General features: G+C 43.6%; 1 protein-coding gene across 8 annotated transcripts; it reads right to left on the bottom strand.

Moving 5' to 3' along the window:
* Positions 1–1,780: 1,780 nt before the first annotated feature.
* On the bottom strand, positions 1,781–11,642 carry CBX3 (chromobox 3). Of its 8 annotated transcripts, XM_083188922.1 has the most exons (7): positions 11,490–11,596; positions 10,939–11,010; positions 9,402–9,646; positions 6,911–7,050; positions 4,614–4,782; positions 4,076–4,170; positions 1,781–2,521 (listed from the first exon to the last, which is right to left on the bottom strand). In XM_083188922.1, exons 3-7 carry the CDS (start codon positions 9,615–9,617, stop codon positions 2,395–2,397), a joined length of 747 nt encoding a protein of 248 aa, XP_083045048.1. In that variant the 5' UTR covers positions 9,618–9,646; positions 10,939–11,010; positions 11,490–11,596; the 3' UTR covers positions 1,781–2,394. The 8 variants fall into 8 exon arrangements, with proteins under 8 accessions (XP_083045048.1, XP_083045049.1, XP_083045050.1 ...); XM_083188923.1 differs by lacking the exon at positions 9,402–9,646 and having other exon boundaries at positions 6,911–7,053; positions 11,490–11,641; XM_083188924.1 differs by lacking the exon at positions 9,402–9,646 and having other exon boundaries at positions 11,490–11,641.
* Between the last annotated feature and the right edge of the window lie 1,801 nt (positions 11,643–13,443).

Here is a 13,443-nt window from a genome sequence, read left to right as displayed (position 1 = left end):
GATAGGTTAATTGACTTCCAACAAAAATTAACCCTACAATTTGTGTGTGTACATGTGGTAGGGAATATTGATTGTAAACTCCACTGGGGCAGGGACTGATGTGATTGTTCAAATAGTCTCTGTAAAGCAGGGGTGGCCAAACCATTCCTCGAGATCTACCAACGGTCCATGTTTTCCAGATCACCTAGCTGGTGCACAACTGTAGTCAATACCAACGGTCACATTTTCAAACCTGCTGCATTCATTCCTACTCTAGATCCACAGGTTGCCTGGAAAACATGCACTGTTGCGTAATATGTATGTGCTATACAAGGAACTGTTAATAAAAATAAACTATGCCAATAGTCGCTTTATTTAAAGCAGATGGGTAGTTTACTATCGACATGGAACTTTGTCCATCCAACACATTTGCATCAACTTCCTATGTCTGCCCATACTACTGCCTACTCCTCAGCCACATGAAGTTCAGACCCTAGATCAGTCATTCTCCGCAGTTACATGAACTCCCTTTCCTGTTGCAGGAAAGGAATGAGATTTTAAAACATTGTACAGAAGATAAAAAAATAACATTGCAGTTATCTTCAAAAAATGTGTCAAGTCAAATAATGTTTATTTGTGGTATAGAGCAAAGTGGTTTCCTGCACATCTCATTTAATAAATCTATAAATGGGTACTTGTGTACTAGCACGGCACCCATCGCAGACCATAAAGCATACAATGGTATGCGATGCGACGTTACGCAATGGCAGGCGATGTTATACAATTTTCAATTTTATACCATCGCATTGTATGGCGATTTAAAATTGTATAAGCACCCTAATGGGTTTTTCAGTGTTAAAAGTGCCCCCTAAAAAGATAATTAAACGTGAGGAGTGCTTAGTATGTTAAAAGCTCCCCCACTATCAATGCCAACCTCAAGCGGGGCGAGCGGCGGCGGCACGCGTCCTCAGACCTTTTCATACCCCCACTATCCATGTTGGCGTGGAGTTTATTTTGTATAGTGTGGCGAGCCACCGAGCCCGAAGCGTGGCGGGCGCAGCACGCCCCGTGAGGACGCGGAATACATGTAAAGTAATACGAGTGCGCTCGCCACGCTTCGGGCTCGGTGGCTCACCACACTATATAAAATGAACTCCATGCCGACATGGATAGTGGGGGTATGAAAAAGTCGGAGGACGTGTACCACCGCCCCTTGCCACGCTTCGGGTTGGCGTTCATAGTGGGGGTGCATTTAACATTGTAAGCCCCCATTAGGGTGATCATACAATTAAAAATCATATAGGGGGCTTATACAATTTAAATTCGCATTGCTGTGCATCAGGTGTATGGCATGCGATGCGACTATATGTCGTATGACTTAATATCGTGGGCGCAGTGATAATACACAAGTACCTACAAATGTTTTGAACCAAATCATAAAAAGGTCACAAAAAAAATAAATATATGGTGGAGGAATCCTAATGAATACTCATCTAAGGTAATGAGTCCCGGTCGCACAGAAGCAGTGGGAGAAAGTACATGCCATCCGATGGCAAAGGTGCACACAGTGAAACACTGAAAAATGTGTATTTTCAGAGATAAACTAAAATTAGGCTGCCATACTAGTAGTGTGGACAGCAGGCCAGAACAAGAACAGGGCTGAAATAAGCATGCAGTATCAGTTAGAACTCATGTGCTACCTTTAAATCGCAGTGACAATTTATACAAAATTTAGGTGATCATTTTCACATGCTTTTGAAGAAATGATGAATAGACCCCTAAAGCAGGACGATGGCACCAATTAACATTGCAGTCTCACTGGTTTAATAGGTTCCATTTCAGAATTACAAAAGACAATGTTTACAGTACTACATTAACACTAATATGTAACCGTAATACATCAAGACTAGCATGTAGGAGAGACCCCCACCCCAAGTGTACTTTAAAAATTCTTTAAATACACAATTTTGAGAATATAAAACTATTTATTGAACACTGCTCACCAGTATTTACATTGAAGTAAACAATATACAATTAGGTAACATTCCACTTACTACAAAGTCCTCCAGACAGCTTCCAACGAAGCAGGGACTGGAGCTACTAACCTAGGAAAGATGGGGCTATAGTATTACATGCACATCAACTGAAGGATTACAAAAACACTTGCAAGTATGCATTATAGATACTCTGACTTCAGTAGATCGAAGAGTTAAAAAAAGCCTAAACCGCAAATACATTTAAGTATTAAAGGTTCTATATAGACCATGTACATTTCGTAGGGCCACATTCAGCCGAATTACTGGTGTGGTTTATTCAGGAGAGAAAAAAAAATAAAAAAAAGTAACTCTTAAGTAGAGTCAAGTGGCCAAAAAGTCAATAAAAAAAAACAAAGTCTACATGTAAATAGCAGAGATTTTACTGTGCTTCATCTTCTGGACAGGAGTGCCATGTTAGTCTTTCTTCATAAAATGCAATTACAACCTGAGGACATTTCATATTTGCTTCTTTTGCAGGAACCAAGTCTGCTTCGTCTGAGTCTTTCCTGTAAAGAAGAAAAACAAAATTTTAAGTGAAACCATGTTGGTACAACCATTAGATCACAGAACGATAGTGTTGAAACCAGTCTTTAAATATGGCAGCTATAGGGGGAGGTTCCATACCACTAGGGAGTGCAAAAGGAAGCAATTCAATTGTTGCCCTGCCAAGAAAAGCCTTTTAGCCAGGAAGACCTGCTGAGGTGCAGCATGCAAACTCCATGATGCAGGAGCCCTAACCACTGATTTAGAGGATTAGTGCAGATAGAACTAGTGCTTTGGGGCGAGCCTATAGGTGACCATACAGAGCAACAACTAAATTGCTTCTTTGGGTGCCATTTCATTTAGATGCCCAGCAGGGGGCACCAGAAACAATGGAATTGCCACCTATAGTGTTAATAGTGGATACTTAGCGGAATTTAAATGTGAAGGGAGATACCGCAAGTCGTGACCAACTGAACGCAGCAAAGCAGAAAACTGATGCTTATTAGTTCCAATCATCGATGACTGATCTAACAAACATGTTCAGGATACCAACATTTTAGCAGTCACCGGACATGCTGGAGGAGAAGCTACTTGTTACCTTGCAAAGCACATTCAGAAGATTACTTATAATACAAGTTTATTATTATTTAGAAATTCTTTGCATACATATTTAATAAGCCAGAGGGCAGATACCCAAGGCAGAAGGCTAACAAGTAAATTCTTAATTGCACACCAAAAAAAAAATAAAAAAATAATAAGGTGTACTTGTGTATTATCTGGGCGCCCAACATTTCCATCATACGACAGTTTTGGACCCAATTTTTAATTGTACAGGCACCCTGATGGGCGATTACTATGTTAAATGCACCCCCATTGTTAACGCCACCCCCACTATCAACGGCCACCCGAAGCATGGCGAACGCATTTCTAATGGCATGCAATATTTTATCGCACAGTGCGGGTCTGTGCGCCTGGAAATCGGGTCCCATCGCATACCTTAATTAGTGGTATGCGATGGGCACCCAGATAATACACAAGTACAAAAAAAAAATCTTAAATTGATTGATACGAACACTTCTGAAATTCAAAACACTTAGCGGGAATAAAATGCCATCTTCACTGCCCTTTCTCTGGTAACTAGTGGCAAACTGCAGATTTTTCTTTACACTCCATACAGAGCACAGATGTCAGGGTATCTATATCAGCAGTAAGGTGTGGTGTCGCACATTGTCACTAACTACACATAGGATATTCACACCATGCCAACTTATTCACCCATGACAACTTGACTAAGGAAAGGCTTCTAGAAATGACTTTAATTCCAATTACAACAACATGCTCAGCTTATGAAAGTACAGAAGCAATGCATCAGAAATGGCTGTTAAGTTGGTCTCAAACTCTAAATGTGGATTTTGTTCTTCAGTGACCTAGAGTAATGTAAGCACCAACTTTGAGTGCATGCATATTAACAGTACATAGCCATTAGATTTAATATTTGTTTCTACAGATGTAGAAGTTAACGTGCAAAATATGACCCAACATTGCTAAATTCTTATCAAAAACAATCTTGTACTCACCATTTCATGAGAAACATCAGTTCACCACTGCTATCGGTAGCTCCAATTATTCTTTCTGGATCTAAACCTCTAGAAAAACCTCTTGGTTTGTCAACCTGAAATATATTTAACATGGAAATCACACTTTATTTACAGTTTCTTATATAGTGAAGCATATTCCGCTGTGCTTTACAATAGGAGACAGTGATACAACAAACTGGGTAGTTACAGACAGTCAAAAGGTATGAGGGTCCTGCTCGCAAGCTTACAATCTACACAAGCACTTTATCATGTGTGAATGCAATTGCTTAAAAGCAAAATTGCAGTGTTAGCTTTGCTAAGAGACCTTATAAGTACTGAGCTACATGAAGAGCCAAGAATTCTAGGGACTAATGAAGACTACTTTTCATAGTTTCATTAAGTTTTAATAAAACGGTCAAGAAGCAAAAAACTGAATCTTACAACATTTAACAAGTGAAGTGAATGAGATACTTGATTCACCAACATAATAGAAAGATGTTCAAATATAGATTCACGGTAGGGTAAAAAGAAGCCATACCGATTCACGTTTCTTCTTTGTTTTGCTGTCTTCAGACTCACTGTCTGATACAGACTTTCGCTTGGGTCCATCTGCTGGTTTTTCTTTGCCAGCCTTTTGAGAATTGAGAAAGGCTTCAATTAACTCTGGACAGTCCAAGTTCTCTTCTGGTTCCCAAGTATTGTCCGCACTAAAAAAAAAAATTAAAAAAAAAGTTGGGGTTGAATAAAGTGAAATAGAACGGTTAGAATTTACCTGGTAAACTATAACTCAAGTGCTGCATATATCTGAGTTGCATTCACAGTGGTTTAAGAATCTAATGGGCCCCATACATCAGCAATCACAATTTATGGATTTCCAGATACAGGGATTTTACAATCTGACTTTGCCCACACATTACAGATTTATTTCAGTGATCGGCAGATTTTTCCATCTAAAGATTGCATCTTCATATCTGGAAGTTGCCCAATCGATTGTCATTTCAGCTGTTCATAATGTAAATAGATTAAGATGAATTGGGAATGCCCACATAAAAAGATGCGCAGATAATACCAGATTATTAAGCATGTTTAAAAATCTGATTAAGCAATCGATTGGGATTGCCAAAAGGGGAGCCCACAAATCTAAAATTTATTGTGGCAATCTCCATATCTGAAAATTGTCACAATTACTGATGTATGGGGCCCTTAAGATACACAGGTGTGCTTGAGAAGAGTACTGACTGGTAGAGTTCCCGCTAGGCTGTTCAGCGGGGCGATGCACCCTGCCTGATTTTTAAAGGGCAAAACGCGCCCTGCCCCTCTAGCAGCCCTGCCTCCGACACCGCCAGTGTGACTGGGGAAGCCCAGCATTTCTCCGGTAGTGCAGAGCCTTCGGAGGTGCCGGGCCCGCAACCTTCAGTGATGGCAGTGACTGGGCCCACCCCTTTCCATGAAAGCGCGGCCCAGGTACACCCCTTTTGTGACGTTGGTGGGCCCAGTCAAACCCCACCCCCCCTTATGAAGCACCCGTGCAGCGGCGCCCTGGTTCCTAGAGGAAAAGTAGACGTGTCTAAATCCCACCAACAACCCCTAAACTTTACAAGCCATCACTTGAAGGGGCAGATGCAATCACTGACCATTGGTAATTGCTTTGCCGGGGTACTATTCCATTATCCCAGATAAGCAGACATGTTTAGTAGCTTACCAGGATTAAGAGACTCCTGCCTACCACAGGCAAAACAAATACCAGTAAACATACCAGGACATTTTACAGGTGCACAGCGTAGCCCAACGGCTGCCTAGCGTTGTGACTCCGCGGCAGCACGGCTCTGTCCCCGGCAAGCCTAGTGAGCGCCGGTAACCGCCAGATTCCCTGCGCTGGCGGATGCCAGTGGAAAGGGGGAACATTGTGCAAGAAAATTTCCCTCCTGTACTATGTTAAAACCCTTCATTCAAATATATGAAAGGTTTTAACATAGTACAGGAGGGAAATTTACTTCAAAGCAAAAGTAGCAATAGAACACAAGGACATGCACTGAAACTAGGAGGTATATTCAGGGGAAATGTTAGAAAAAATTATTTCACATAAAGAGTAGTGGATAAGTGGAATAGCCTCCCATCTGAGGTGGTAGAGGCTAAGACAGTAGAACAATTTAAACATGCTTGGGATAGGCATATGAATATCCTTACAAAGAAATAAGGATCAAAAGGGTTGAGATTACCTGAAGGATAAAAAAGGGGCAGACTAGATGGGCCAAATGATTCTTACCTGACATCAAATTCTATGTTTCTATGTAACAATTTTTAAATACTACAATGTGCAAAGTAAATTAACAATGTCAGAAGCATACAACTAAATTGGTTTTGGTTAAGTATGAAGGGAGAAAAAGGGTTGTGGGGTTTGATCTTACCGAAGGGTGCGACTTGCTGTTCGGGTGCTGTTTTAACGCTGAAAACGGCACCCAAATTAAGACACTCGCACCCTTCACAGGGCCAAATTAGCTTAAAATGGTGAGCACACGTATGGTGCTGCAAGCACTTTTAAGCTAATTCAGCCAGTGGTAAAATACGCCCATGCCGTGATTCACACGGGCAATTCATCCGCAGGTAATAGGATCAATCCCATAGGCAACAAAAAACACTTAGTATAAATTTACATGCATTGTTTAGGACATAGGGGAATTTAATCAAACCATACTGTGCGGCGCTGGTACTTTTATCATTTTTCTAGCCAGTGACACATTTGGGTATTGATAATCCCCACACCAGCTTTTAGTGACCATGCGCTGGGTATCACCATCTTTGACAATAGTTAGCAAGTTCACCTGTGCCACTTACTCTGTGAAACCTTTCCACTTCAGGTAATATTCCACCTTTCCATTCACAACACGCCTGTCTAGGACTTTTTCTACAACAAATTCCTCGGGCTCCGCTTCCTCGACTTTCTTGCCCTTTCCATTTTGCTTCTTCCCCATTTTCTGCTTAGCGCCAAGAGGGAACAAAAAATAAAAAAGGGAGATGGTGGTGAGAAAAAAGCCTGTTAACAGGTTAATTGTATTCGCACAGTGTCATTAAAACCTCATAAGCAGATTGCATCTATAAAAGAAACATACATATTGTTGAAATCGCCATAGAAAACACATCTATATTTTAGGTCTAGTGTCTGATTGCGGGTCTCCGAAACACTGCCAGCTGTTGGCAAGTGAGACTGCCTGTTTGAGAAAGATGTAATCACAAGGTTTCAGACTAACTGTCGAAGAATTTGCTTCAAGTGGGCTTAATACAAGTCTGCTCAAAGCAAATGCTTTGAAATCTAGTAAGGCAGCTAATTGTACATACAACCGGTTCGCAATACTACAGATCAGCTTATACAGTACATGGAACTACTTCACAAAATGATCAAAGAATGAGACTACTTTCGTCTAAACTACCCTGGGCAAACGTGTACTGTGAATTTTTTTTTTTTTTTTTTTATATATCAGCTGGCCTTTCTGCCAAAAAGTTTCTTGAATTACAAAACTCAAGCACCACATCCATGTGTCCACTGTTTTGTTCTGTTAGCGTCCTAGTTTCCTTTAGAACAGTGGTGTCAAACTCATGGCCCTCCAGCTGTTGTGGAACTACACATCCCAGCATGCACTGACCGTTTTAGCAATCCATTATATAAAATCTGTGACGGCATGCTGGGATGTGTAGTTCCAAAACAGCTGGAGGGCCACAAGTTTGACACCAGAGTCAATCTTGTTCTTGTATTCAAAGAAAGTGTCTCACGAGCAAGTCTTTTTGCTGCTTGTAATTAATGATTTTCTGCTTTAGTGTCGTCATTTTGATTATCTCTTGTAATTCTCAGCTGCTCAGCACTTTGTGGTTATTAATGCAGGTGTCTTCACTTTGACTTGCTCTAAAAACTCACCCGTTCAGCAATTTGGTGGTTATTAAGAACATGACTTTCTTCACTTTGATTTGCTCTGGCTATCTTTCTCTGCCTGCTCTTCCTCATCAGCATACTTTCTTAGCCTAGGCATATTCCCAGCCTGGTGAGTGCTGCTACCTTGGGACTGCCTCTGTTTGTGCATGTGTGAGAAAGCTGTGGTTTCACTCACTGCCAACAGATGGCAGTGTTTCAGAGACACACACACACACACACAATCAGACTCTAGACATATACATTAAGCCTGCTTGAAGAAAGGCTTCAAAAGCTAGCAATGCAGCCAATTGCACGTACAACCGGTTCCAAATACTACAGATCTCAGCATATAATCGAAGACAGATTTCAGCTACTTCCAAATAAACTACCTGGGCAAACGTGCATTGTGAAAGAATGTTATCAGCTGGCCTTTCTGCCATGAAAAAGTTCTTGAATTACAAAAAAAAAAGTCACGCACCACATCCATGAGTTCATTGTATTGTTCAGTTACTTTGTCTTCATCACTTTGCTGGTTATCAAGTGTCTCTTCACTCTGACTATCTAATAATTCTCATCCGTTCAGCATGTTTGTGGTTAATAATAGCATGTGTGTCTTCACTTTGATTGTCTCCATTCTTCCTCAGCATACTTCCTTGGCCTAGGCATATTCTCACCCTGGTGAGTGCCGCTACCTTGTGATTAGCACTGTATTTGATCATGTGTGAGAGAAAGATGTAGTTTCACTTGCTGCAAACAGACGGCAGTGTTTCGGAGACACAACCAGACACTAGATATAGATAAATACACACACTAGTAATCCCGCTCGTAGCAAAAGCTTCGAAAGTTAGTCTGCTACCTTCTGTGTTTGAGCATGTGTGAGAAAGGTAGTTTCACTCTGCAGCAGATGGCAGTGTTTTGGAGACTCACGGACACTAGACATATGTATATCTAATCTATCTCCACAAAAAGCCTTGAAAGTATGATTGAAAAAAAACTTGACAGGTTAGCTCAGTATCAACACCTCATAAGTAGATCGCATTTATAAAAGTAACATATATAGTTGACATCACCATAGAAACACATCTCTATGTCTAGTGTCCGATTGTGTCTGCGAAACGCTGCCATCCTTTGGCAGCGAGTGACATCTTTCTCTCAGGGATAAACAGAGCCAATCACAATGTAGCAGACTAGCTTTCAAAGAATTTGCTTTGAGCAGACTTACTTTGAAAGCTAGCTAATGGCACATACAACCGGTTCCGAATACTATAGATCTCAGCTTACACAGATGGAACTACTTTACAAAATGATCAAGGAATGAGACTTCAGCTACTTTCAAGTAAACTACTCAGGGCAAACGTGCACTGTGAATCTATCAGCTGGCCTTTCTGCCCAAAAATGTCTTGAATTACAAAACTCACGCACCATATCCATGAGTCCACTGTTTTGTTCTTCGTCACTTTGCTGGTTATTAAGTGTCTCTTCCTTTTGACTTGCTCTAATAATTCTCATCCGTTCAGCATGTTTGTGTTTAATAATAGCACGTGTCTCTTCACTTTGATTTGCTCTTGCTATTCTTTTTCTCTCTGCGGCTGCTTTTCGCCACTCATCCTCATCAGCATACTTTCTTGGCCTAGGCATATTCCCCAGCTGCTATCTTGTGATTGCCTCTGTGTTTGTGCATGTGTAAGAGAGAAAGATGTAGTTTCACTTGCTGCCAACACATGGCAGTGTTTCTGAGACACACAGACACTAGACATAGATGGAATATATATCCACAATAGGCCTTAAAGTATCATACCTCACAACTGTCCATTTTTTTAGGAGACGTTCCTGCAGCAGTGGGAGGTGGCAGTTGTGAGTTCCCCCTGTCACCTGCTGTGCAGCTGCAAATACACTGTATGCATGCGCACAGGGTCTATTCACACAGCCAGGAGTGCTGGTGGCACAGCTAGCTCACACAGCCTCTGTCCATGCCCATACAGAGGCAAACTAGGGGTGTGGCCTCATAGAATGATGCAAATTGTAGGCCAAGTCCCCTTGCCAACAGGCCACACATTCTGGGCACGGCGCAGTTGTCCAGCTGCAGCAGTTCTTTAAGTTGGGAGGTATGATGTACCAGATACAGATCTAGGTAGTTATTGCATACAACAGTCCTATTGAGGCTATCGTGACAGTAAGCTAATGCATATGAAGATCATGCTTAAAAAGATAAACATAAAAAAGAAATACACATTACCCCTCTGCAACCGATTGTGGTGCTACATAAATACATGATAAAGGGAGAGACATCAAACCTTCCAAAGAGTGGACAAGTTGCTCAGCACAACCAGAGAGTGCTGGAAGCATTATAACTAGCAGCAGATATGGGGGTCCCTCTGCAATGGAGCTCTATGGAAGGTGTGATGTTGTCCCCTGCAGTAAGGCATGAGGCGCGCCAGCAGCAGCAGCACTATGTCAGGGTCACACTGTTTTACAAGGGGAAGCAGCATCCTCCATAAGCGGTCGGAGCGCGCACTCAGAGGCCGCACAGCTCATAGGGAGCAGACACTGTACAATACCAAACCAGCGATGTGCGGCGCAGCGCCCCCGGAAACGGGACTCCATTCTACCCGATGCAGCGTCCGCTGTGGGCATCAATCGCCCCCTTCTCCCCCATTACCGATCAGTGCAGCGTACGTGCCCGTCCTCCGCTATGTGCCTGCACAGCAACGCCGCCTCCTCCTCGCTTACCCGGGAGAACCCGCCCCATCCCGCGCATGCGTCGCGCACACATGCAGCAGGCAGGCACCAGTGATGCCCCTGTGCAGCGCCCTGTGTGCGTGTGTGTGGCCGCCGTAACCATTGTGTGTGGCCGCTTCCCCGGGCGCCGGCAGCGAGCACGCAGCGGCCAGTACATGGCGGGAGCAGGCCAAGTGCCCCCATCACTTACACAGCTGTAATACAAGAGAGATGTTACTACCTGCTTTTCCAGACTGTCCTGCATTTAATAGCTATTATCTGGTCACCTTATCGCTCTGCGGCACTATGTATCCTGTGTGTGAGATACATAAACCTTTAGTACATGCATGTGGGAATAGGAAACACAAATACAGTCTAGCTGGGGAGATCCCCCACCCCGCGCCCGCCCAGCGACACCCCACCACCGATCCACCACACCACACATACAAAGGCTGGCCCGGGCACTACGGGCGGGGAGAGGATGGAGGGGACCCGGGTCACTACAGATGGAGGAGGGGACCGGTGGATGCAGGTGGCGGCCAGAGCACCAGGCGGCGCGGATGGAGAGCTCTCCTCGCCTGACCTATACGATGTACCGGATATATGGAGCTAGTCCCGCACCGTGCCCCGTCCCGCTCCGCCATCTTGCTCGCCGCTATCACACAGCCGGTAAGCCGGTCCGCGACCCAACGTAATACAATGGCGGCTTAGGGGGGCCTGCTTCGCCTCCTCGCCCCTCACAGCCCACTCTACACACAGCACACACGTTCCAGCCGCAGGGCGGGCCCTTACCTCTCTGGTCTCTTGTCGTGCGTCCGGTGCTGGTGCTGCTGCTCAGAACGCTCACACCGACAACCGCCTTAAACCGCCGCTTACAGCGTCACTGAGCGCGCGGGGAGGGGGAGTGGCCGGGTGACGTCACTGAACAATGGGCGCTCCACACATTCTGGCGGGTAATTCTCTGCTAGCGGTGTACTGTCTGTGTGTGCGTGCTTCATGCTTATGCTATACACCAGCAGATTTATCTGTCCAATCTGTCTGATGGAAACAAAAATCTGAAAATGTATGGGAGCAAAAGACATTGAAAAAATTCCTCCCAAATGCTGGAAAACAAAAAAACAATTGTTTGTATACATTTTTTTTCGGTCAGATTGATTTAACCATTTTGTAAAACTGACCGTTTTTTACTTGGGAGCAAGTTTTTGATTGTTATTTGTTCCCATACATTTCCAGATTTTTGTTCCCACCAGACAGGTTGGACAGATAAATCTATAGGTGTGTTCCCAGCTCTCACGTGAAAAGCCTGCATATTGCCCATAGCAACTAATGATATCTATAATTATTAGGATGCGCTAGAAGCATACCCTCCAACTGTACCGAATTTGCCAAATGTACAGATTTTAAAGAATGGACAGCTGGGCAGAGAGAGCTGTCTATGCGCTGCCCGGCTGGATCTAGTTTTTGCCGTATAGTCAAAGAAGCGTACGCAGCCTGGTCCGATGCTGTCATCAATTCTCCCTAGTCTGGATGGCCGCAAGCTCCTATTGGCTTGCAGCGATGGACCAGGCTGCTGCCGCTGCTCCGTCACACCGGCAGCCATCTTACGACACCCACCTGCGGCCACCGTGCTCCTCTCTACTCCGGGTCCCATGGGCCAACATCAGCCTGGGTGGAAGCACTGGACACATGTCACATATTCGCCGGTAACAGGGGCACCCACAAATCAGCGTCGCCGGCTCGTATGTGTAAGAGGTCGGCGCGGAGACAAACAGAGAGGGGACCTGTGATTGGCTGATGGAGATAGGCATATACTATTTATATAATACAGTGAATCTGCTGCTGGGTATACATGATGCGGCACTGACACTCCTGACAGTGTGATCACTGTCTATACATGAGACAAATGGCCTCAAAATTACCTTAAATAATTGAATTCATCCTACATTATTGCAAATGGTTAATTACTGGGTAAAGTAGAAGCAAGCATAGATTACCAGTAACCGCTTATTGCAAGGTTTAACTTTAACAATGTGTTAAAATACTGTCTCACCTTACCGAATGTGTACCGATTTCTGCCATTCAGATGTTGGAGGGTATGTAGAAGAGAACTGAGTCCTCACTTTTAGAAGCTTTAGTAAATTTACTCCTACGTAGGAAGAATGACCCAGGTTTCTTTATTAATCTTTCATCAGTTGCAGTTTTTAGTGGTTCAACCAATTAACTGACACATATTCATCCGCAAATTAGTTCATTGTTGTTAATATATACATATATTAGCAGTAGTACATGCTACTACTGCTCCCCTCCCTGACAGGTCTTTAATGTCACAGTGACATCCACCATAGGAGGGGTTTGGATCATTTGGTCTACAGCATGATGGTCGACAGTCATTAGGTCAACATGGGTCTAGGTCGACATGATTCTAGGTGGAAAGGTTATTAGTTCGACAGGTCGTTAGTTCGACAATGTCTAGGTCAACAGTCAAAAGGTCTACATGGGATTTTGCACTATGTTTTTACCTGATTGTCAACACAGTCGACATGCGCTTGCTATGCGTCAGGCACACTATTTTATTCTCCCACCACGCCCAAGTGGATGGTAGGGCATGAAATACCGCCTGTCGGCACATGTCGGTTAAAAAAAGAGTGAAAAACCCCATGTCGACCTTATGACTGTCGACCTAGACACTGTCAAACTAATGACCTGTCGAACTAATGACCTTTCGAACTAGAACCATGTTGACCTT

The sequence above is a fragment of the Crinia signifera genome, chromosome 5, assembly GCF_055691185.1.
Source record: "Crinia signifera chromosome 5, ASM5569118v1, whole genome shotgun sequence".
Classification (NCBI taxonomy): Eukaryota; Metazoa; Chordata; class Amphibia; order Anura; family Myobatrachidae; genus Crinia; species Crinia signifera.
The sequence above is the reverse complement of the archived record's forward strand: the minus strand, read 5'-3'. Positions and strand labels throughout refer to the sequence as shown.